This window comes from Engraulis encrasicolus, chromosome 7, assembly GCF_034702125.1.
Source record: "Engraulis encrasicolus isolate BLACKSEA-1 chromosome 7, IST_EnEncr_1.0, whole genome shotgun sequence".
Classification (NCBI taxonomy): domain Eukaryota; kingdom Metazoa; phylum Chordata; class Actinopteri; order Clupeiformes; family Engraulidae; genus Engraulis; species Engraulis encrasicolus.
The window spans coordinates 54,015,825-54,039,038 of record NC_085863.1 but is presented as its reverse complement, the minus strand read 5'-3'; the positions used below and the strand labels follow the sequence as shown (position 1 = coordinate 54,039,038).

General features: G+C 43.8%; 1 protein-coding gene across 3 annotated transcripts in view; it reads left to right on the top strand.

The window, feature by feature from the left end:
* The window catches only part of arhgef12b (Rho guanine nucleotide exchange factor (GEF) 12b), a 72,732-nt gene extending 50,643 nt beyond the window's left edge, over positions 1–22,089 (top strand). For 2 of the 3 annotated variants that reach the window (XM_063203964.1, XM_063203963.1), the window contains exons 18-40: positions 584–616; positions 4,844–4,964; positions 5,606–5,711; positions 6,747–7,001; positions 8,348–8,492; positions 10,043–10,078; positions 10,596–10,747; positions 11,598–11,744; positions 11,909–11,994; positions 12,811–12,936; positions 13,702–13,816; positions 14,794–14,894; positions 15,719–15,796; positions 15,932–16,007; positions 16,462–16,629; positions 17,214–17,301; positions 17,673–17,750; positions 18,056–18,147; positions 18,365–18,661; positions 19,117–19,440; positions 19,837–20,018; positions 20,612–20,684; positions 20,930–22,089. In XM_063203964.1, the coding sequence (XP_063060034.1) occupies positions 584–616; positions 4,844–4,964; positions 5,606–5,711; positions 6,747–7,001; positions 8,348–8,492; positions 10,043–10,078; positions 10,596–10,747; positions 11,598–11,744; positions 11,909–11,994; positions 12,811–12,936; positions 13,702–13,816; positions 14,794–14,894; positions 15,719–15,796; positions 15,932–16,007; positions 16,462–16,629; positions 17,214–17,301; positions 17,673–17,750; positions 18,056–18,147; positions 18,365–18,661; positions 19,117–19,440; positions 19,837–20,018; positions 20,612–20,684; positions 20,930–20,940 (2,890 nt within the window). In that variant the 3' untranslated portion in view covers positions 20,941–22,089. The remainder of the gene's footprint in view (positions 1–583; positions 617–4,843; positions 4,965–5,605; positions 5,712–6,746; positions 7,002–8,347; positions 8,493–10,042; positions 10,079–10,595; positions 10,748–11,597; positions 11,745–11,908; positions 11,995–12,810; positions 12,937–13,701; positions 13,817–14,793; positions 14,895–15,718; positions 15,797–15,931; positions 16,008–16,461; positions 16,630–17,213; positions 17,302–17,672; positions 17,751–18,055; positions 18,148–18,364; positions 18,662–19,116; positions 19,441–19,836; positions 20,019–20,611; positions 20,685–20,929) is intronic. The other variant, XM_063203965.1, reaches the window with a different exon arrangement.
* The last annotated feature ends 1,125 nt before the right edge of the window (positions 22,090–23,214 follow it).

Below are 23,214 nucleotides of genomic sequence, written 5' to 3'. Positions count from 1 at the left end.
CCGGAACCTGGTCATGTTAGGTGCCCATAGAAACCTATTACATTGGCATATCTCTATACTTAAAGAATATCTGGTGCAATGACACAACATAAATGGGTTCCTTCCCTCTCCCTAGTCTTGAAGTACAATTTTATGTGAACATTCACACACGTACACAGACACACACACATGCACACTTGCGCAGTTGATGACTGTTGATGAGCATGTGCAAGTCACTGAGATGTTGTTTGCTGAATGTGCCCAGATGCTTGGAGCATGATTACTGTATACAACACTGTCCGTTACTATTCAAAGCAATTTAACCAGTGCAGTGACGTGTCAGTCTGAGCATGTCAGTTATGCACACTCACTGAGGTGCTTTGAAAGGTGCCTATCTTACGGTCTGATCTCAAGGAGTGCCCTTTGCTTTAAAAAAAATGGATGTTGGATGTTTTAAGTTATGGTCTGTCTGCAAAGGATGTGCAAGTAGCAATAAGCTTTCAAGAGGACATGTCTCTTTGGCTCCTCCAAGGGTGAACAGGTTTTTGACAGTGAAACTCCTACTGTGTGTTTGAATAGTGTCTTGTCTTGTTTGGTGTTTCAGTTTGATGCCCCAGCCCACAGAGGAGGAGAAGTGGTGAGTGATGTTTCACTTGTACACTCATACACAGACACACACACACACACACACACACACACACACACACACACACACACACACACACACACACATGCACACACGCACACACACACACACACGCACACACACGCACATGCACACGCACACACTTCACAGAAACAAGTTAGGCTATTTGGGAGAAAAAAACCCAATCACTTTTCATTTCAGTTCAGCCTTGTCCTCACGTAAACCCACGATCACGATGTCACGATTAAATTCGCAGACGATACAGCCATAGTGGGGTTAATTAAAGACAATAATGAGACCCAATACAGGGCCTGGGTGGATCAGTTTGTAGAGTGGTGTGAGTCCAGCTGTCTTTTTCTAAATACAAGAAAGACAAAAGAACTCATTGTGGATTTTAGAACGGGGAGACACACCCATCAGAACATGGTCATACATGGGGAAGACATTGAGGTGGTGAAAAACTATAAATATCTGGGAACTGTAATAGATGACAAATTAACTTGGAGCTGTAACACCGATACTATTTACAAAAAGGGAATGCAGAGACTGTACTTCATGCGAAAGCTAAGACAATTTAAAGTGGATAGGGACATGATGCGGGTTTTTTATCATTCTTTTGTTGAAAGCATTTTATGTTTCTGTTCTGTGGCCTGGTACTTCTCCCTGTCTGTTGTTAATAAAAATAAGCTGCATAAGATAATCAACATGGCCAGCAAGATTGCTTGCCAGCCACTAAATAGCATGGCCATGACTGTTGAAGCAAGGGTGGTAAAGAAGGCAAATACCATATGTGAGGATCTCTCCCACCCCTTACAGCAAGCATATGAGTTGTTGCCCTCAGGTAGGAGGTTTAGGATGCCCTCATTTAAGACAAACAGAGCCCGCCAATCATTTATACCTACTAGTATATCCATCCTAAATAAGACAACTGTAAGTTAGACTGAATAGCACACTGCACTTTGGTACTGAATACTGCACTTTACTGTGTTTATGTTGGGTTTTTTGTCAACCTGTCTTTTTGTCCTATAGAGGGAGGGGGGGGGGGGGGAGGGGGGGGTCGTGTTTGTCTATTGTGTTCTTGTTTATTGTAATGTCTTTGTAATTGTATCAGATGCACTGAAAATGGCACAGAACAAATTTCCGAAAGGACAAATAAATAATCTATCTATCTATCTATCTATCCATTTAGCTCACTCCAGTTGAATCACCAGTCACTGATCCTGTAGTTACTTGATATGGATTTTTAGCTTATAGGTCAAAGAGGTTCAAGTGATTATTTATCAAATTCTGTTCTTCAAGATGAAGCTGCCGTTACTCTTTTCATGATGTTTGAAGTTTTTTTGTTTTACTCAGTCTTTATAATATACCGTAATCACTGCAGCAGAAGAAAGACATATGCCCTCCCTCACCCCACAGAAGTCTGTCCAGTAGGGTGGCACGGTCGCCACAGATGGCACATCATAAGGGATGACATGGCCCTTCTGCCAGTCATCCTAGTGCGAAGGAGAGTGGAATGCCCACACACTTTGTCCCATTCTATTTTATTATTGGTGAATAAAATAATAAAACGGGAGAACGTGCTCAGACATTACAGTTTATTTTTTATTTGTATGTTTTTTTCTGTCTGGCACATTTACTACTACTTCTACAAACCCCAACTCCGATGAAGTTGGGACGTTTGGTAAACAGTGAATAAAATCAAAATGCCATCATTTTCAAAACATTCAATCTATTCATTAGATGGAGAATAGTGAAAAGACAACATATTAAGTGTTAAAACCGAGAAAAAATATTGTTTTGGGGGACATATGTACTCATTTCTAATTTGATAAATCCAACACGTCTCAAAAGAGTTGGGACGGGGACAATAAATGGCAGCAAATGTCGAGGAAGACTAAAAACAAAACAAAAGACAACACTTAACAGTTAAATACATTAACCGATGAGATGATTTTATATAAAAAACAGTGTTAATTCCTATCTTGGACATGATTTCACCAGCTTAAATGGTGGGTGTATTCCTTGTCATGTTTTGCAATGTTTTCCTTTCTGTAGTGCTTACAGTCTGTCAGGTCTTGACCAAAAACCCACAATTTTATCACCTGCTGGTCCTTATGATGGAGCCAAACTGTTAAAACATAGTAGAGAATGCAATTTGACCTTACTATGTGGCAGTAATCGAAGATCTCCCTTCAAAATATATTGCATGAGTGGCTTTTCATGCTGTTTAAAACCCATGTATACCATTCAGCACTGTATTTAACTCTACAGATGAGTGAGAACATCTTAACCAATGCACTACTGCACCCGCATGCCATCATGGAGGCTGACTTTTGAAGCTAGCACTAACACAAGTTGGATGGTCCATTTTCACTGTAGCACAGGATGTGCCATGCTCTATTATTGTCAAAAAGAATGGAATTCTACAACTTCTACTGACTTCCGTATGCAAAGGACAGTTTCCCATGTCTTCTGGGTCTATTTCAAGTGAGCTCAGGTGCTTAGGAGAATGTTACACCCCTGTATCATTTGCACGCATTAAGCATTCTTAATATGGTCAATTTTCAATAGCTCTAGCACTCCAGGAATTAGAGTGAGACTACAGCCAATATATATTTCATGATGTCATGAACCTATACAATGATTTTATTAACAAAAATATGTCTTATATACACTCAATCGTGGTAAATCAAAGGGAATTCAAAAATGTATGTAATAACTATGGTAATTATTCCCTTTGCATCTTTAATTCTGAGTGACTCAGCCTCTCTGTAATGATCTTATACCTGGACACGTATATTGTCCATCAGTACAATTCATTTTGAAATGTTCTTCTTTGTTGTTTTATCTTATTTGGATGTTTACTAAATTTCACTGATCCCCGTCCCAACTCTTTTGAGACGTGTTGGATTTATCAAATTAGAAATGAGTACATATGTCCCCCAAAACAATATTTTTTCTCGGTTTTAACACTTAATATGTTGTCTTTTCACTATTCTCCATCTAATGAATAGATTGAATGTTTTGAAAATGATAGCATTTTGATTTTATTCACTGTTTACCAAACGTCCCAACTTCATCGGAGTTGGGGTTAGTACTATTATTATTGTGATTCTAAAACCATATAGCCAAAGTGTGTGGAAATTCCTCTTTTATTTTGCACATGGACCTTCAGACTGTTATAATTATCATTAACAGGCCAGGAAGCTATGTGCTGGTTGCCCAACTGGTTTAGCATCTCCTTGTCTGAAATACTTACATGCTGACAGTATGGCACACAGTACTGCATGCCCGTTAAAGGGACACTGTGCAGGAAATGGTCAAAAAAGGTACTGCAACTATGCTGCTCATTGAAACTGGGCTGCCTATTGCAAAATTTGATCTTAACATGAAAGTAATAAACACATATTTTCTACTATGGTCCAAGTACAGTCCTTTTAGCAGCTAAAAATGGCTATCTCTGGACATTCAAAATGGCGGACCATGGAGAAAATCCCCCTTTTCATGTATGAATAGTGCAATTTTTCCAGTCATAATGAATAGTTTGAATTTGGTGGTGGTAAGTATTCATGAAAAAGGTAACATTAGTGAATGGGTGGCATGAATTCTGGAAATAAACAACTAAACATCTCACACAGTGTCCCTTTAAATTGGTGTCTCCATTCCAATACATGGTGTACTCTATAGGGAACAAGTAGTTTTAGTATGCTTATTTTGTCATGCATGATGATTGGAGTTACAGTACAGTAGTTGGTGGCTCACTGCTGGTTCTACAGATAGTTGTGGATGTTGGGATATTGAGGCTGTGCAAGCCATATCTATTCTGATTGATTTCGATGTTATGATGTTGTCATTTAATTATTTTATATGAGATGTACTGTGTTATCATTGGCCTTAGCTAGTGGTTGGTGATGCTACAATGCAAAAAGTCATTAAGTAAAAATGACTTACTCCATGGAGAGTCTAAATAGTCAAACCTTTAGTTCTAAGTTCTAGTCCAAAAGTACAGGTTATTACATGATTTGTACTTAAATTAAGATTGACTAGATGTTTTTACTTCAATCTATACTGAATGATTTCATGGTTATGACCGTGCTGTCATCGAATTATCTTATCTGAGATGGGCGATATCATTGGAGTTAGTTGGTGGTTGCTGCTGCTGACAGTGTGGTGGATGTTGGGATGCTGATGTTGTGTATTTGTGTGGTGTTCCTGCAGCAGTACGATGCAGTACGTGATCCTGACTTACATGAAGCACCTGGGGGTGAAGGTGAAGGAGCCACGCAGCCTGGAGCCCAAACCCAACAAGCGCATCAACTTCAACCTGCCCAAGATCAAAGTAAGCAGGACCGTATTGAGAGACTGTGGTGCCCCCGGGCTCTACAGCTCGTAGGTGTTGATTTTATGAACAATATTTGAAAATGTTGTGTCATGTGGTGCCCCCTAAGTGGCTGTAAATGGTTGGTGCCCCTTTTTTGACTGAGATTCAAGCCAAAGCTGCGGCCCTGAGGGAGGGGTCTGTCTTCTGATAATTCCATCATGGTAACAAGGATGATGCACAATCACTCAGCAGAGTTGACTAAGGATGGTGCACACTCAACAGCAGTTAATCAAAGGCAGATGTAGTTTGGGTTGTCTACTTTAGCCATTATGAACCATCGCAGGAAATGTTTCAAGGTATTTGTTTACTAAAGCCGAGAGTCTCTCCAGATCTATTTGCTTGATCAACTTGGTTCATTTACATCAAAAACATAGGAGTCTTGAGACTATGTCAGTGGCAAGTTGCTTATGGTTCATATTAGCACCACTAAATCCAATCCGATCCAGAGTATGGCTCTGACACTTCATCGCTGCATTTCACCAGATTAAAGTATTACTGCTGCGTCGACCAAAGAGACGCGACTCATCTTGACCACCTGATTGCCTTGTTGTCACACGTGTCCCTGCCTGACTGCCTGTTTGTTTGTTTACTCCCTCCAGGTGAAAGGCATAAAGCCAGAGAAGGAGGGAGAGGAGAGGAAGAAGCCCAGATTCCCGCCTTTCCTGGGCCCACCCCGGAGGCCCAGTCGCATCGATGCACCATCAAGTAAGCCATTTTGTCCAAACGTTTAATCAGGGATATCAGTTCTCGAAGACGTTGTTGCTACTAGCTAGTTAGCCCCTTAACATAGCCCCTTAACAGACATTGGGACATTGTAATAGACACTGAAAAAGCTCTACTGCCATAGTACTATACCACTATAACAGTGCACAACACCTTTAGTATTACATTATGACTTGGTCATTGCCATTCTGGTAACATGACGACAGGGGTAGTTGGATGAAAAAGGGTTATTGCATTGCAGTCCACAAAGCAACTATGGTTTCAAGTAATGCAAGCCTGGTGTTAAAACTGTGCCATCCTATCTGTTTAGCCTGTGTACTATACTTCACACAGTTGATTTCAGAAAGATGAGCTGCAGTCAGAAAATCAGTCCAACACGAGGCAGGCTTTATTTTATGTTCTCTCTCTTAAACCTAATTAATTCACAAAAACAGTTGCTTCAGGAATTACCAAAAAAAACCTCCCGATGTTGACCTTATAAGCAGAGGGTGAAAATGTAGAGGAACTGGAGAGGGGATTTTGGGGGCGGGCAGAGGAAGTGGCTGTCTGGAATACTGGAGTCATTTCCTGTTCTCTCAGCATGCTTTCAGAATAGGGGGGCCGCCATGGCGAAATTCGGCCACCTCTCCTGCACTCACTGGTGAAAAGCATCTCATCTGATAGAGAGAGAGAGAGAGAGGGCAAGAGCGAGAGAGAGATGCTCAGACGTTTGCCCTGTATTGGTTGTGTCTCTCCGTGTGCTGAGCTGCCCAGCCAAGCGTGACCTCATATGCTGAGCGTGGCGTACTCGGTCGGGCGGTCAAGGGCCACCCCCCCTCCTCAACCCCTCCCCTGACTTCCTTTGAAATCCTGCCTTGCTGTCAGAGGGCAGTGCACTTAGCTTCCGCCCTGAGCCACTCTAGTCTCCACAGGCCTGTTTTGCTTCTGGAACCATTTTTTAAAAATTAACTGTATATTTTATTTCCATTACATTTCTATCATATTTGCATGTATGTTGTGTCTGCGTGCGTCCACCAGTTGGCAAGGCGATAGAGATGAACAAGCAGCGTCCCCAGAAGCAGAACTCCCACCCGGCCACGAGCGTCTGCGAGCTGTCGGACTCCTCGTCCGCGGCGGGCTTGGGGCCGGGTTGTGGGGTCGGGGGTCGCTCCCGAGGCAGCCAGGCTAGCGACAGCTCTGACACGTCGCACATCGGTGGAGTGGCCGCCTCGCCGCCGTACAGCGCGCCCGTAGGGCAGGGGTCTGACGCCAGCGGCCGCGACGCAGAGTCGGGTAAGCAGCAGTATGCAGAGAGGTCCCTTCAAACTTGGTCTCTCACTTTATCACAAATGCAGTGCTCTCTCCCTCTCCCTCTCTCCCTCTCTCTCTCTCTCTCTCTCTCTCTCTCTCTCTCTCTCTCTCTCTCTCTCTCTCTCCCTCTCGCTGACTCTCTCCCTCTCTCTATCTTTCCCCTTGACTCATTATCCTCTGGGCTTGGTTCCTGCTTCCTACTATTCAACCCCCCCACCTCCAGGAGATTGTCCCCTGGTTTTGTTTTCGTTGTGTCCTGATTCTGACTGCTGCCCACCCCTATACGCCTGACTGTGATCACGTGCCTTTAATGTCACAGTGCTGCTCTTACTGTGTTGTATGCTTGGGCTTGATTTTTTTTCCCCTTAAGAAAATCAAATAATTGGCCTCCTTTTTCCGAGTTCAATGACTCATCATAAGTGCCTTACAAGATAAGAGTGCAGGATAGAGTTTACACTCCCCCACCTACACTCCCCAACTCTGTTTCCTTTTCTGCTTTCATGCCCTACAAAGACATACTGTAGCTCTAGGCACTTACATGAAAAGCAGAGCTTCATGTCATTGCCATAGACGAGTGATGGAGTGTGTGGAATTTGTCAAAATATCCTTGACATTTGCCACTGTTTCACTCTTGCTCTCTCTAGGCATCAGCTGGAGGTGAACATCGTAAGCTTTAGAAATACTAAATTCCTGCCATACCTCGTCCCTCTCGCTACCCTCTGCCTGTGGTCTTAACAACAGGTGGCTTCACTAATTGGCTCATTTACTCATTTTTTCTTTGTTTTTTTGACATGCCATACACTACACATGCCATAAACCACCCCCTTTTTTCTGCTTATGTTGCAAACTTGGCTCTTCATGCACCAGTAAATGTTTTTCCCAAGCTAGGATGTCAACCACTTATCCTGTGGCACTGTGTTTTCTTCTCCAATATGCATGGCATTACATTACATTACATTACACTTAGCTTATGCTTTTATCCAAAGCGATTTACATATATTTTTTCGGGGTATTGGTTATAGGCCTTGAAGTATTGTGGGATTCAGTGACTGTCTCCATGGCTGAAGTGCCCTTGAGCAACACACACACACACACACACACACACACACACACACACACACACACACACACACACACACACACACACACACACACACACACACACACACACACACACACACACACACACACGCAAACAGTTCATTAAATTCATGCCATACACTGCACTAGGTTCTTGATGTACTTAGATTTTTCTGAAGCTTGGAAGTGCACCTTTTCTTATGAAATATACTTTTTTTTCTAACATGGTTGTGTGGTTGTGTGTGCAGGCACCGCGCCCTTCTCTGCCCAGGCCAGGCTAGGGGACGTGGGGGAGCTTCAGGACGGCTCTACGCAGGGCCCTGGGGGCGTCCACTTCGACTTCAGCCACAGCGCCCTGGAACACCTGCAGGAGGAGGAGGCAGAGAGCGACCGGTATGAGTGTGCATGTACGCACACTACACGCGCACACACATACAAGAGTACACACATATGCATGCATGTTTACACATAGTACACACGCACAAATACACACACACACACACACACACACACACACACACACACACACACACACACACACACACACACACACACATGCACGCGCACAAATCTCATAGGTCTCATGTCCCAGACACACACACACACACACACACACACACACACACACACACACACACACACACACACACACACACACACACACGTACCCACATATACTCAAGGCTCAGATCACCCCAAAAGGTTTGACTGATTTACAGTTCAGGCTTGGTCTCCCTAGGCTACCTGCTCAACATGTCCTTGATTGCTCTGACCTCCTGTCTATGGGGCCTCACAGTGCCTCAGGTGCCTCCTACTGTCCACACTTCACATATCCACCACCACTAGATCACGGCAAAGGTGTGGGAAAACAATTACAGGTTGTTTTTCAAGTACGATTCACTGTCAGATCTCACGCACATCCATTTAAGCTGGGTGCTGGGGTCTAAACGTATAGCTCAAGACAAGGCACCGATGAGTAGGGTTGCCAGATGAAGGTGATGATTTCCAGCCCAAAAAAAATTCAAAACCCGCCTAGAAGCACAAAATCCCACCCAATTCTATTGATTTCTATGGCAAAAAGTGGGCGGGTTTTTCTGATAAATGCCATTTTTACCCGCACACGGCCATCCTAAGCAGCACAATTGGGCGGGAACCAGCCCAATCTGGCAACACTGCCGATGAGCTCCATTTTAATCCATTTTATTGTAGTGAGGTTTTCGGCCACCATGGCCAATGGATTAAAAGGCAGGTCATCGGTGTGCGGTTGGTTCATCTTTGCCTTGTTTTTCAAGTATCCCCTTCCCCAAGAGCCATTTTTCCAGCTCCTAAGTAGATTTTCTAATACTGAACAGTGTTTGTTATGGTAATGCACAATGCTAGTTTCAAGTCCTCCGTACTTGAACACAGCTTGTCTGAAGATTGGAAAATATCTGCCGTTTATGCTTTCAGAGCTCTTGCTAAATATGCTCTCTGTGTCACTGTGGTTAGGCACACACACACACACACACACACCCCACCTTAATTGAGTCCCTGTTCCACTCGTATAGTCTCTAAATAGCCTCATTTTGAGAGAGAGCGAAAAGGGCAGCTCTGTGTGTGTGTCTGTCTGTCTGTCTGTCTGTCTGTCTGTCTGTCTGTCTGTCTGTCTGTCTGTCTGTCTGTCTGTCTGTGTGTGTGTGTGTGTGTGTGTGTGTGTGTGTGTGTGTGTGTGTGTGTGTGTGTGTGTGTGTGTGTGTGTGTGTGTGTGTGTGTGTGTGCGTGCGTGCGTGCGTGTCAGTAATAGGTCATCGTAGTGCAGTGTTCTGCTGCTGTCCTCCTCCTGCTATAGTACACGAGGAGCGCTCGGCTTCCCTGGCTAGGGCTCGCTAGGCTAGCATGCCTCATTATGTCCATATGGCATGGCATGAGAACGCTGCTGACCAATGCTGTGATTCCCTCAACAGGACCCTGGACGGAGGCACGCCCAAGCCAAACAGGAGGTAAGGCTCGCTGCTTACTGTCACTTTACGCTCACAGTCGTCACTTTTATCGACCACTCCTGCTGGCCTTCAGGATGCAGATTCACTAAAACACTAATGAATATGTGAAACACAAATGGCCAGTAAGATGTACTTGTTTATAGTGTAGTGCACCGTATATACTGTATGTATAAGACTGCATGTTATATGTTTCAAAGTGTTCCTTGTTTTATGCATGTTATTTATGTTTTTGCATTTGCTGTACTTAACGTGTGTGTGCAGTAGCAAGTAGTGTTATGAGTATGTGTGCATGCGCCTGTCCGTATGTGCACATACACGCGCGCGCGCGCGCGTGTGTGTGCACATGTGTGTGTGTGTGTGTGCATGCGGGCGTGAGTCTGCCCATGTGTGTCAACTGTATGTTCGTGTTTGCGTATCCCTATGTGTGTTTACCTCTGCTTGCATGTGTGAATGCATGTTTGCTTGTGTCTGTGTCTAATCCTCTGTGTGTATGTGTGTGTGTGTGTGTGTTGCCCAGGATGGACCCTCTGGGCTCGGGCGAGGTGCAGAGTGAGGATGACCAGGGCGCGGAGGCGGAGCTGGACCCCTCCAACTGGCAGATGTCCGTCCCCCGAGAGATCCTGCAGGGGCTCACCTCTCAGGAGATCGAGCGCCAGGAAGTCATTTACGGTGCGTGTGTTTGTGAGAAGCCTCCTGTTCAGGGAAGCAGACAGAGGGGTATAAAGGGGTTTCAGTTGTCCCGAAAGGGGTGAGGATGGCAGAAATGTGCCCCCATTAGGTTGCATGTGTTGATTTGGGGGGGGTCTTTCAGAGGACTGTGTCTCGGGCCCAGCCAAAGCTGTCAGTGGGCCTGCTCCCACTCCATACGCCAAACAGATGGAGCCGCTACTAAGAGATGCACTGAGACGGAAATGAAATCAAAGCAGTGTTCTATGGATTGTATTGGGTTTATTTTTAGCACTTTCTTGTCAGATTGCTACATTGGTGTATGAATTATATTATTTTAATCGTTTAGTCCCTTAAACCACTGCTGGGTGGGTTTGCCTTTTATTATTGGCCTGATCATTTATGCAGAATATGCATTGGATAGCATGGTGAAGCTAAAATCAGAGATCTTATAGACAGAGATATGTCATTCTAGTTATTTTCCGGTATCCATGTGATGTCAGGTGAACGCCCCTTTAGGAGACCTTCGGTTAGGAGACCTTCGGAGTCCTGAGGTTGAGAATAAATGGAGTCACCTTAGTGATGTAGATGGCGGTAGCGCATTTCTTGTGCAAACACCTCAAAAAGAGAAAGAGGAGGGGACAACGTCCAACTTGAGCACATTCTTTTGCATTGAGTGGGCGAGTTTTGAATCCTCTTTATTATTACTCCACCCTCTTTGCTAAAACTATTAGCTATTAAGATTTAGCTCACAAAGTGAAACGATCACAAACCAAACTAAAACTGAAAGTGGTAAGACCACATGCAAACTGCAATATTCTGGTCATCTAATAGTTGTTGTGTCTTATTTTAGAGTTATTCTACACGGAGCGAACGCACCTGAGGATGTTGCGGGTTCTGGATCACGTGTTCTACCAGAAGCTGAACAGAGACGGCATCCTCCCTCCAGGAGACATCAAGCACATCTTCACCAACCTGGAAGAGATCGTCCAGCTACATGGTACCCTTTCACTATTTACCAGGACTTTCTGTTGTGGGACAGAGTAACATGTCTGTTGTGTATTTGCACACAATGCAATTTTGTCATTTTCTCTGTAACAAGGACATAGCTTATGTACTACTACTTTGATCAAGACTCTGGAAACGTGTTTTTTTCTGCCTTAGCCTCCATAACAGAACAGATGGTGGCGATACGGAAGAAGAATGAGAACTCAGTCATGGGCCTGATTGGAGATGATCTGCTGACATGGGTAAGGCAGACTTAATTGATACCTCACCAAATTAGACTACACGTTGATCTTCATCCATGTGACTCTACCTTGAAGTTGCTAATAAACCATTGAATTCATGGAACACTACACCTCCACATTCTCCATTATGGGAATAAAATATCAGGTTAAGTTTTGATTGATATTCATATTCATGTTGGTGTACCTGGAAATGGCTAATAAACCAGATTCACTTGTAGAGAGTTACTTTTGCACAATCCCTGGTGCTTAACAAAAAGATTATGTATTTTTTGAAAAAAGGTTCGCACACTCCTTTGGATTTTTTCTTCTTTAAGTTATTTTTATTCACTAACAAACACAGCCTTGACACATCTGTGTCAAGGCTGTGTTTGTGAATCTGAGGAAGACCGAGAGGTCGAAACGTCATTGCCAATGAATGAATGAATAAAAAGAAGAAAAAATAATAAACCAGATTCCACATTCATGTGGCTGACTAACTGTATGACTGGTGCTTTGCCCACAGTTCAGGGTGATATCTTAATATCAACGCTTTAAACCATGTTTTATGCATGAATGCATCACCATCACTGGCGACTCTAGAATGATTGGTGCCCCGGGCGACCCCGCCTCTAGTGCCCGCCCCCGACGAAAAAAATATGTATGTAACGGCTGATAAAACCGCTGAATACCATTTTATTGTTGCAATAGGGTGGTAATAATGTTGAAATAAGATGTGAAGAACGATAATTCATGATGTCATTGGGTTCATGTGGCCATGTGCGCTTGCTCTGATGCCCATTCATGTGATTTCTCCATGTCCGGCTGCTCTGTCCACAGTTCAGCGGCTCAGCGGAGGAGAAGATCAAGCAGGCGGTGGGCACCTTCTGCAGCAACCAGCCCTTCGCTCTGGAGCTCATCAAGAGCAGGCAGAAGAAAGACCAGCGCTTCACCTCCTTCATGCAGGTCAGTCAGCACTTGAAGAGTTCAGATGCAAACCCCCCCAAGTGCCATTTCAGAAAATAATCTTAATTCATTTTTATTTAATACAAAGCTATCAAAATTGCATATATTTTTTATTTTATTTATGTAATATAACTATTTATATGTATTATCAAGTACATGAATGTAAACCAAACCAACAACGGGGTTCCCTAAAAAATATAGAAGTGCAGGTCTTCAGAAATGGAGTTAGGGGGTTTTGCATTTGAACTCTTCACTTACAAGCTACTCATTCTGATTAAGTATTTAGAACCTGTTGCAGTTTAGCACTTAATCCAAAAGACTGTGTTTTGAAATGTAGGTGTTTGCCAGGGCTAAAGTTATGTCATGATCAGTTGTTAGATTAGTTGATAAAATGACGAAAGTAGATGGTATTAATCGCTGGTGTGGGCTTCAGGATATTACTCAGCCATTGCCAGAAGAAGGTGCTCTCACTCAGAGCAGTAACTTCAGTCGAAGAGGGTGTTTTCTGATTCACTGGTTTACTGGTAGGTTTCTCATGGCTGGATGCATATACCTCATGCTACAGGTGACATGGCAAATGTGTTGTTGATTTACTGGTGTGCTGATTGGTGGTGTTTCGTGGCTGTTGGCTTCGAAGTGTAAGTGACATGGCAAATGGTTGGCTCCATTGCTTTTGCTCTACTAGTAGATGGTGTTTTCTGGCTCATGTTTCTAGTAGTGTGAATGACCTGGTGAGTGGTGTGTGTTGTGGTGTTGATTTTGCAGGAGGCTGAGAGCAACCAGCTGTGTCGGCGGCTCCAGCTGAAGGACATTATCCCCATGGAGATGCAGCGCTTCACCAAGTACCCCCTGCTGCTGGAGAACATCGCCAAGAACACAGGTACGTCCGCCATGTTTACTGCCCAGCACATGGTGTGGTCAAAAGGCCCACTCCTATTGTGGTGCCACCACTGGAAACTGAGAAAATGCCTTCAAAGTTTTGGTATTAGGTTGAATATTGTATTTGGGTCAAAGACTCACAAAATGAAATTGTCCTTCAGTGTAATGGATGCCTTCTGCTGACTGTAACTGTAAAAAACATGACTCTTTTTATTTATTTATTTTTCCAGTGAATTCATGAAACCTCGGCTGTCATCCATTCACTTGAAACAATTTAAGAATCATGTTTTTTTTACAGTTACAGTCAGCAGAAGGTATCCGTAACACTGAATGACAATTTCATTTTGCACGTCTTTGACCCAGTTACTGCAAATTTGACATAGCGTTATCTCTAAAACGGGCCACATTTGGACCATAAGACTTTGTCACAACTTAAAGAAGGTGTTTTGAAGACCATTTTCCATATACTAAATTTTGACATGTGAAATATGTAGTTACTGCACTTTGCCTTTATATGGAAAAGTACCACAGCCATGTTTACTGCCCAGCATAGTCAAGAGTTCTAGTCAGGCTTTCCACTCCTAGTTATGCAAATGGCTCCTCAGGGCATACTTACTCCAGCCCTCCACAAGCTTCCATTCAGTTGTCCTTACATCTGGATGAGATGTGTTCCTATTGTGTACACCTCTCCAACCTGAAATCAGTGCAGATTCAGATTCTGTCTAAAATTACATGCAGCATATTCCATAGTCAGGATGGCCGTTTGAATTGCATTTTTGCACATGTTCAGGTTCGTGTCGGCCTCGCCTAGTTTCCTACATCCAAATATAGTATTTATAGAGGTCTACAGGTCCATAGTTGCTGTGTTAGTGTAAGTTGATTAATAACACACAACCATAAAAAGAAAATTGGTTTGACGTACTCATCCAGAGCCGTTTGTTGTTGCTTACATCCCCACTGCTTATGTGTGGTAAACAGAGGACGTCGAGGAGAAGGATAAAGTGAAGAAAGCTGGAGAATGCTGTCGGAACATCCTGAACCATGTCAACCAGGCCGTGAAGGAGGCAGAGAACAAGCAGGTAAAGCCTGAGACACACCTCAACCTCTAGTCTACAGCTTTACTCAACGCTCACAACAGAGCTAGGGAGATTGTGTCAATCCCACAGTGAGTCATTGTTATGCGAGCGTGAAAACTTAGGGGGCTAAAAAGTCACTACGCAGCTTGGGTGATAAACGTGTCGCATAAAAAAGGTGTCACATGAAAGTTCCACTGCAGTGAGTTTTGCGATGATGCAACATGGCACCTGCCACTTGCAATACAGAATTTATTTACTTGCGCTCCTACAATGATGTGATAGCAGATCCCCAAGAGCCTTTGTCATTGCAATATAATGAGCCCTTGCTGTCTGTGACTTTAATGCCTTGACTGATGGGTGAAGTTACAGCAGCCTCGCCAGTGCAGACAGGCTGAATTTTAATGCTCTTGCCATCGTGAGGTTGTAAACCTGGCTTGAGTTGTAGAGGTGTTGGTGTCCTTATGCTCCAGCTCCTCTCTACAGGAATGCTACTCAATAAGGCTTTTTTGTAGTGCCTTTGGGATAGCTTGTTATGTGAACATCTGTTCTTCTGTGGATGTAACGGCTTTTGATGCTTAAAATGTCTCTGCATGGGATGGGATCAATAAAAAAAATGTTTTACCTTTTGCCTTTATTGATGGGACAGGAAAAGAGTTTGAGTGGGGTTGGGGTTGGGCAATGACCCAGACTGGATGCGAACTTGGGCTCTCAGAGTCAGTATACCATTCATGGGATGATGCATTAGTGCAGGTTGCCACAGTAGCCCCAGATCAATAAATGAAAGTTGTGGTGCGCCAACTGTATTCCTGTGTTCTGTGCCATTGCAGAGGCTGGAGGACTACCAGAGGAGACTGGACCTGTCCACACTGAAGCAGAGCGAGAACCCCATGATATTAGAGTTTAAGGTGAGACGCCAATGAACATTTGGACAATTATTGAGGTGGTTTTGCATTTGGATGCTTTGCATTTGGATGCTTCACTTTGCAATTGGGTGAACTTGTGATGTCTGTTTTGTCTGTTGTGGCGTCTGTTTCTGACAGAATTTGGACTTGACCAAGAGGAAGTTGGTGCATGAAGGGCCGCTGTCATGGAAAGTCAACAAAGACAAGACGATAGGTATTTACTATGTACAGCAATAACATTTGATAGATGAACCATCAGATATTTGCCGGAAATGTGATGCACGTATATTATTTAGATGGAGCTGGATTATTATGTCTATAATTTCAATGTTTAGGATGATGTTAGCCCATGTCTAATGTAATTCTGCAAAATCATTTTATATGTTTTTTTTAATGCATAATGTTTTATGATGTTACCACATCACGTGTCTGTATTAATATTTTTTATGAAATAAATGAGTCTAGTGTAGGATGCGGTAATGCTGGTATTGTAATGTGCAAGGGATATAATGTGATGTGACTGTAACCCTCTGTGCCCTATAGAGTTGTACACGTTGCTGCTAGATATTTATTATGAAATAAATGTATATAGTGTAGTCTAGAGTAACGCTGGTATTGTAATGTAAAATATTGGATACAATGTGACTGTAAGCCTGTGTGCCCTGTAGAGTTGTACACGTTGCTGCTGGAGGATATCCTGGTGCTGCTGCAGAGGCAGGACGAGCGGCTCATCCTCAAGTGCCACAGCAAGAACCTGGCTGGCACCGCCGACACCAAGCACATATACAGCCCCATTATCAAGCTCAATACCGTACTAGTGCGCTCCGTAGCCACAGGTCAGAGACCATAACAAATGTGGACATAACACGCATGCAGGCAGGCAGGCAGGCACGCACACACACAATCTCGGATAATTCTGTGAAATGCGCACGGGCCTTTGGGACAAAATATCTGTGGCAGTTTCACAGATTTTGCTAAACCTCTGTGATGGTATCATGGAAGTTATTTTCGTGATGGGCCCACAGAGGTGCTTTCTGTATATTTCTACAGCTCTATGTTCACACACGCACACACACACACACACACACACACACACACGCACCATGCTGATCCACTCCGTCACCATAACACACAAGCTAATACCGAGACACAGATAGCACACATTACAAGGTCTACCACGTATGGTATGTTGGGAATTTAGTTTTGGCACAGTGCGGTACAATGGTTGGTAGAATGCCTTCAATCGTGTGGTATTTTATTATGGGGCATGTTGGGTCAACAGAGATAATTTGGTTTTGGGCACAGTATTTGGTTACATATTTTACATGATGGTACACAAATCAAATCACCTATTTGCTTTTATTTTTGATATTGCATTTGGCTTGAATGACATGAATTCTTACTGTTCTTCTCCTTGCAGACAACAAATCCTTCTTCGTGCTGTCCATGTCAGACAGTGGAGCTCAGATCTATGAGCTTATGGCACAGAATGTGTTTGAGCAGAGAACGTGAGTGTCAGCAGTCATAGGTGTAGAGCAACACACCCCAGATAACATAAAGCAGAATGTGAAACACAAATGTACACAAGGTTTAACAACTGGCATTGTTACTTATATGCGCATACAGATTTATCGGTAGGCAACAGTGATATATACAGCATGACTTACTGCACAACAAAGATGACGATCTCAAGTAGAATTATCATATTTTATTACCAACATCCTTGTAACATTTTATTAGTGACATTTTATCACTTTAAGCGTGCTATAGCAAACTTGGCACTTCGCACCTTGATAGCTGACCCCTGTGGTGGACGATGCTCTCTCTCTCTCTCTCTCTCTCTCTCTCTCTCTCTCTCTCTCCCCCTCTCTCTCTCCAGGTGGCAGCGGCTCATCACCAAGAGGGCAGACTCCATGAAGATGAAGCAGCCCAACATCATACCTCTACCCCAGCCTGAGTCAGTGTCTGCACGCTTTGCATTTTGTCTCAGTATCTCTAGCACATTAGACACACATGAATGACAGACTGTGAAAAAATATTGTAACGTTTGTGGCAGATTGCTACTGAAAACAGGGATCTGTTATTTTCATCAACATGCTCAATGAATCATGCATTGCTTTATACATTGCGTCATGACTGTATAGTGAATGAATTTATATCAATACAGCATTCATTGCTACAATGACTGAATTGCTAATTTATGTGTTCACTTCTGCAGCACATAATAGTATAACATTTTGTTTTTGTGTTTTGGCCCTCCAGCAGTGAGCGGGATACAGTGGAAATGATGAACTCCACTGGCGTCCAGAAGCTGAATAAGGAGACAGACCGCATCTCCACTGGCAGCAACCCTGGTAAACAACGCTCTGCATCTTGTCTAGAATGTTTGCTTTTATGTTTTGTTCTGATTGATTCCCATTAGACTTGGTTTTGTTTTGTTTTTGTGTTCTGTGCTGCCTGTGCCTTGTGAACATACCTACAATTGTTAGTGGGTCTGGGGATGGAATAGGAATAGGAATGGCAGTTAAACTGTTGTTCACTGTATGGTCTCTCCTCACTGTGACTTCTCAGGTGCCATTGAGAAAGAGATGGCATCGCCGCCGGTGATTCTGCGCACCCCTCCCCTCTCAACCAACCCGTTTGATAGCAGCAAATCTGAAGACGAGGAGGAAGATGAGGGCTCGCTAACAGAGCGAGGGGAGGAAGAGAATGCTTTCCTAGAAGCAGACTTGCAGGCTGACAAAGAGGTCTTCGCCAAGCCCGAGGTCTTTGCAAAGCCCGAGGCAAGTCCAGCTGCTGACATGGATGAGGAGGAGGTCATTGCCTTTGGCTTTCCCGCCTCCAGGGCAGAGGAGGCCCTCAACACATGTGAGTATGCCCCCTGCTGGCCGAGTTGTATTACTGTACCAAACCTCACACGAACGCTCCCTTTAATAATTATAATTGGTTTGATGCATACATTCAATCAAATTAAATTAGCTAATAAAAACTAGAAAGTATTCTTTGTCCTTTTTATTTTGTATCTTCAATGTGATTCTATTTTTACTTCCGTATCATACTCTGCTTGATGAAGTTCTTACAGACCAAAAGCTTGGAGCTTCAGTAAATCTCTTTTGCACTGACCTGAACTTTTTTTCCTTTTAACTTACATTGTCATAAAAGCACATTATTAGAATTGAGTGGAACCCTGATATTTGTGATACTACCATACATGACCATCAACACACACAAGAACCATATGGTATGTCAGAAATGCCCCACATTCTAGAGCCACTCTTCCAGTTGTAAGTTCCATGTTCTGCTCTGTTCCCTCTGTCCTCCAGTGGCGTCGCTACGGCAGCTTCTCCTCACCCACATGCTATGTCCTGAGGAAGGGGGAGCTGGCCAGGCCAACCAGGCAGAGGGAGGAGGAGGAGGAGGAGGAGGAGGAGGAGAAGGAGACCGCACACCCACAGAAGCTTCAGCACTCACGCCGACACCCCCTTCCCCTCACCCTCCCTCTCCGCGGGCCCCTGAAGACTCTGGGGGGACGGGGCCAGGCCTAGGGCAAGGGCCGCCAACACCTACTGACAACAGCTCAGAGAGGACAGAGTCTGGTTCAGAGTTGCCGTCTGCCGACACGGCCCTCTTCGACATGCCAGATTACAGTGAGTGGATCTCCTTTTAACACACCACATACTCTGTGCATACCTGGTAGTCCAGGTGATGGAGTCCAAGGGACTTATCTCCAAATTAGATCACGTCAGTTTTAGCCAAGCTCGCGGACCTGTTGTACATCTAACCTTCCATCCCTCAAATGCAAAAGTTCTTCATGATTTATTCCAATTGTACTGAAGTAAAAAGTATAATGTGTGTGAAAATACAGCTGTACTATATTATATGCAAAATATTCAATTTGCTGTGTGCAATGTACTGTATTGACCCTTTCCCAAAGGCCCTCAGAGGCGTTACCATACCACACCACACCACACCACACCACACCACACCACACCACACCACACCACACCACACCACACATCTGATCTTTGATGTGTCCTGAGCAGGTAGTTACGTGGTGCTGGAGGGCTACGAAGGCTTCGAGGAGAGCAGCACTGAAGAGGACACGGTGATCGACGTGACCAAGCTCCTGTCGTCCTCGTCCTCGCAGGCCAGCGGGGGCCCCAATCTCAGCCGGCAGGTCATGACCTACATTCGCCTCCTGCAGGCCAACCTGCAACACCTCAAGGTGCGCCAAGGCCGCCGCCGCCGCCATGCTTTCTTTACAATACAGGGGTGCGTTTCCTGAAAGCGTAGTTGCCAGCCAGTTAGCAACTTGGGTAGTTGCCAATGGAAAATTGCATTGCAAACCACGAAGTAGCTAACATAGTTAGAAATTATGGTTTCGAGGAAATGCACCCAAAGAAAATGTACTTCTTAATCTTAATCTTAATCTTAAACTTGTTTAAGTCACTACACCTGCTTTCTGCAACACCTCAACATGCAGTCTGCCGTCCTTTCTTTTCATGTTGTCAGGAGTGACTGCACCTCAAATTGCTGTGATTAGTCATTTGTATGTACATTATTTATGAATAGTAAATACCATGAATTGGATTTAGTGATCCTCTCTGATGAGATATATTTGACTTTAAAAAAGTATATTACAATTATCTCCTGACTACATCCTCAAATTACAAGGCTATTTTGCTGAGTTTACTATTTGTTCAGAGTTTACATACAGTAAGTTCCTGAACCTGCTTCCTATAATAGCATTGTGATATACCAGTAGTTCCATGGCATATACCTGTCCCCAACATGCTTGCGTGTGACATTGCGTTGCAGGATGTAGAGATTAAGTATTGCCAACTTCGCCAAAGGCTCTCCGAGGCAGCTACTGACACAGTGGAAAACAAAGGTGCGTGGAAATCCTTCAGTTTGTCATAATGTGAAATTATGAAGCAAAAAAAACCAATACACTGTCTTTTGTGTCTGTTTCATGAGATGTTAAGATGAGAATTCCTAAGAATTTAAAATAATTTGATTTCAGCTACATAGTATTTGATAGGAGTGTTTTTTTTAACTTGTGCTTCTCTCTCTCGCTCTCTCTCTCTCTCTCTCTCTCTCTCTCTCTCTCTCTCTCTCTCTCTCTCTCTCTTCTAGACAAAAGTTAGTGATAGGTGGAGTTGCCTCTCTGCTCTTAAGCTGGACAGTCTAAACCCATGGGAGTCAAGGGTTGCGTAGTGGACAAACACGCAATCGCACTCACACACATGGACAGCCCACACTCCCCAAGCGTGCCCTCACACCCCCAACCATCGCCTTGTGTTAATCAAGCTGAAACGGACCAGAGGCAGGTGGCCCAGGCAGTCAGACCCCCGGGGGGGTGTACGGGACATGGCTTCCCTAGCTTGCCAACAAAGGCTTCACAAACAGAGGATGCCATCTATAACATGCACAACCACGCGACATGACACGACCCACTCAGAACAGAGTTACCCAGCTCAGTCTCTACTTTCTCAAGACATCTATCTTTAGGGGTTGTATTTATTGGAATTGGTGTGGATGTTGAGTTGAGTTTTCCCTGATGCCTACGCTCACACGTCACGGGTGATTTCAGAAGACTTCCACCTCCCTCCCTGCTCTGCTTGACCCAGCTGTACTGCCATTCCGGGAGAGAACTGCTACACTCCATGGTCTTATCTGCCCGTCTTGACATTCCTTAGGACTGTTTAATGTGCTGGTCTCTCTTTCTCTCTCCCTTTTACTTTCTCTCTCTCTCTCTCTCTCTCTCTCTCTCTCTCTCTCTCTCTCTCTCTCTCTCTCTCTCTCTCTCTCTCTCTCTCTCTCTCTCTCTCTCTCTCTCTCATCTTTAACTCACACCTTATCTCTAAAAGGTGTAGAGATTTGCAACAAAGCCTCTGTGGACGTCAAAGGGAAATCTTCAATTTGTGAATTCATTAATGACACGAAGACGACTGGTTAGGGGGCCAAATCAAAGAAACAAAATGCTGAATGACGCTGTCCCATATTTCATATTGAACTAAGAGAGAGGGGGGGGAGAAAAAAAACGTGATCGAGGGTTGAATTTTGTTTTTAAATTGCGACCTCAATTGTGTTTTTATCACGTCTTGATATAATTGGAGATCTCCTTTTAGTAGGCTGTCCTTTATAAGGACTACATAACACGTTAATAAGCACGGTGTTAACACACTCATGAGCATAATGTTAACATGCTTTTCTACATACCCTCATGCATGCTTCACTGTATGTGTGGTTGACTGAATATGCCATAATCGACATGACATTTTCTTGAATGTTAATAGCTTGTGACTGAGGAGGAGCACAATACTATGCCCAGGAGGACAAATTCTGGCGTCAGCCATGCTGTAACAAATTTAACCACCTCCACAAAAAGTATTCATCAGACACAATAGCTTTCTCTCAGAGTAATGGCTTTAATTGTAAACGAGTTAGGGAAGATAGACGCAGTACGATGTTGCCACCCACATTGTGACCATTCACTGACGCTATCACTGAGGCCGAAATTGTCCCAAGCAGCAGAAAGGGACATCTTACTCTCTCAGATAATTTACTCGACATGGGTCCTTGATTTTGCCCTCATATATGTTTGAGTCATATCAACGCTCCAGTTTGATTAGCTGAAGAAACTTGAATTGGTGAAATGGAGGGTCTAGGATTTGAAACTTGCAGAGCAACACCTGGCTCCTCCACTTGACCCTACCAGCACCAACACCATATTACAGAAAGAACAAGCATGGCAACTCAAATCAGACTGAAGGAATTTAAACCAATCTGTGTGGTACACAAGGGAAAGGTCGAATTTTTTGGCTGCTAAAACATCAGCCCTAACATCAGCCATTCACAAAAAGGGTGCATTTTACTCCTGCAACGCTATAGAGCGGTAAGAACTTAGGGCGTGATTCCCTGCTTCTCTTTTCCACAACCACAGGGCCGGCTATCAGTGCTGAGAAGTGAGGGTAAAGACCAACTCTGCTCATAGAATGCTGTGTGCATTAAGTGCATATTCTCGCTTATGAAATGAATGACATAACATTAGGTGGCTGAGTGTGCAGAAAAGATTAGTACGCCATCTTTCTCCTTAGCCACGGCATCTTTTGGAAATACAAAGCTACTGAGGATCTCTTCCATCTTACAAAGGGGGAGCACAAAACAATTTGCCAAATACATTATTGGCAATGTTGAAAAAAAAAAAACAGAGTTCACTGAACATGGACCAACGGTCCAGTAAAACTGCCAGGACTCGCACAATATCATGAATATTATTAGAGTTTTCAGAAATGAAGAATTACCAGAGCTTATGAAATGAACTGTATGGTTTATTTTCCATGTACAATTGTAATTATGAACACTGCATCTCTCACCAGGGGAGTATCTGAATGTGTGCTCTTCTGCTTTCTACACCT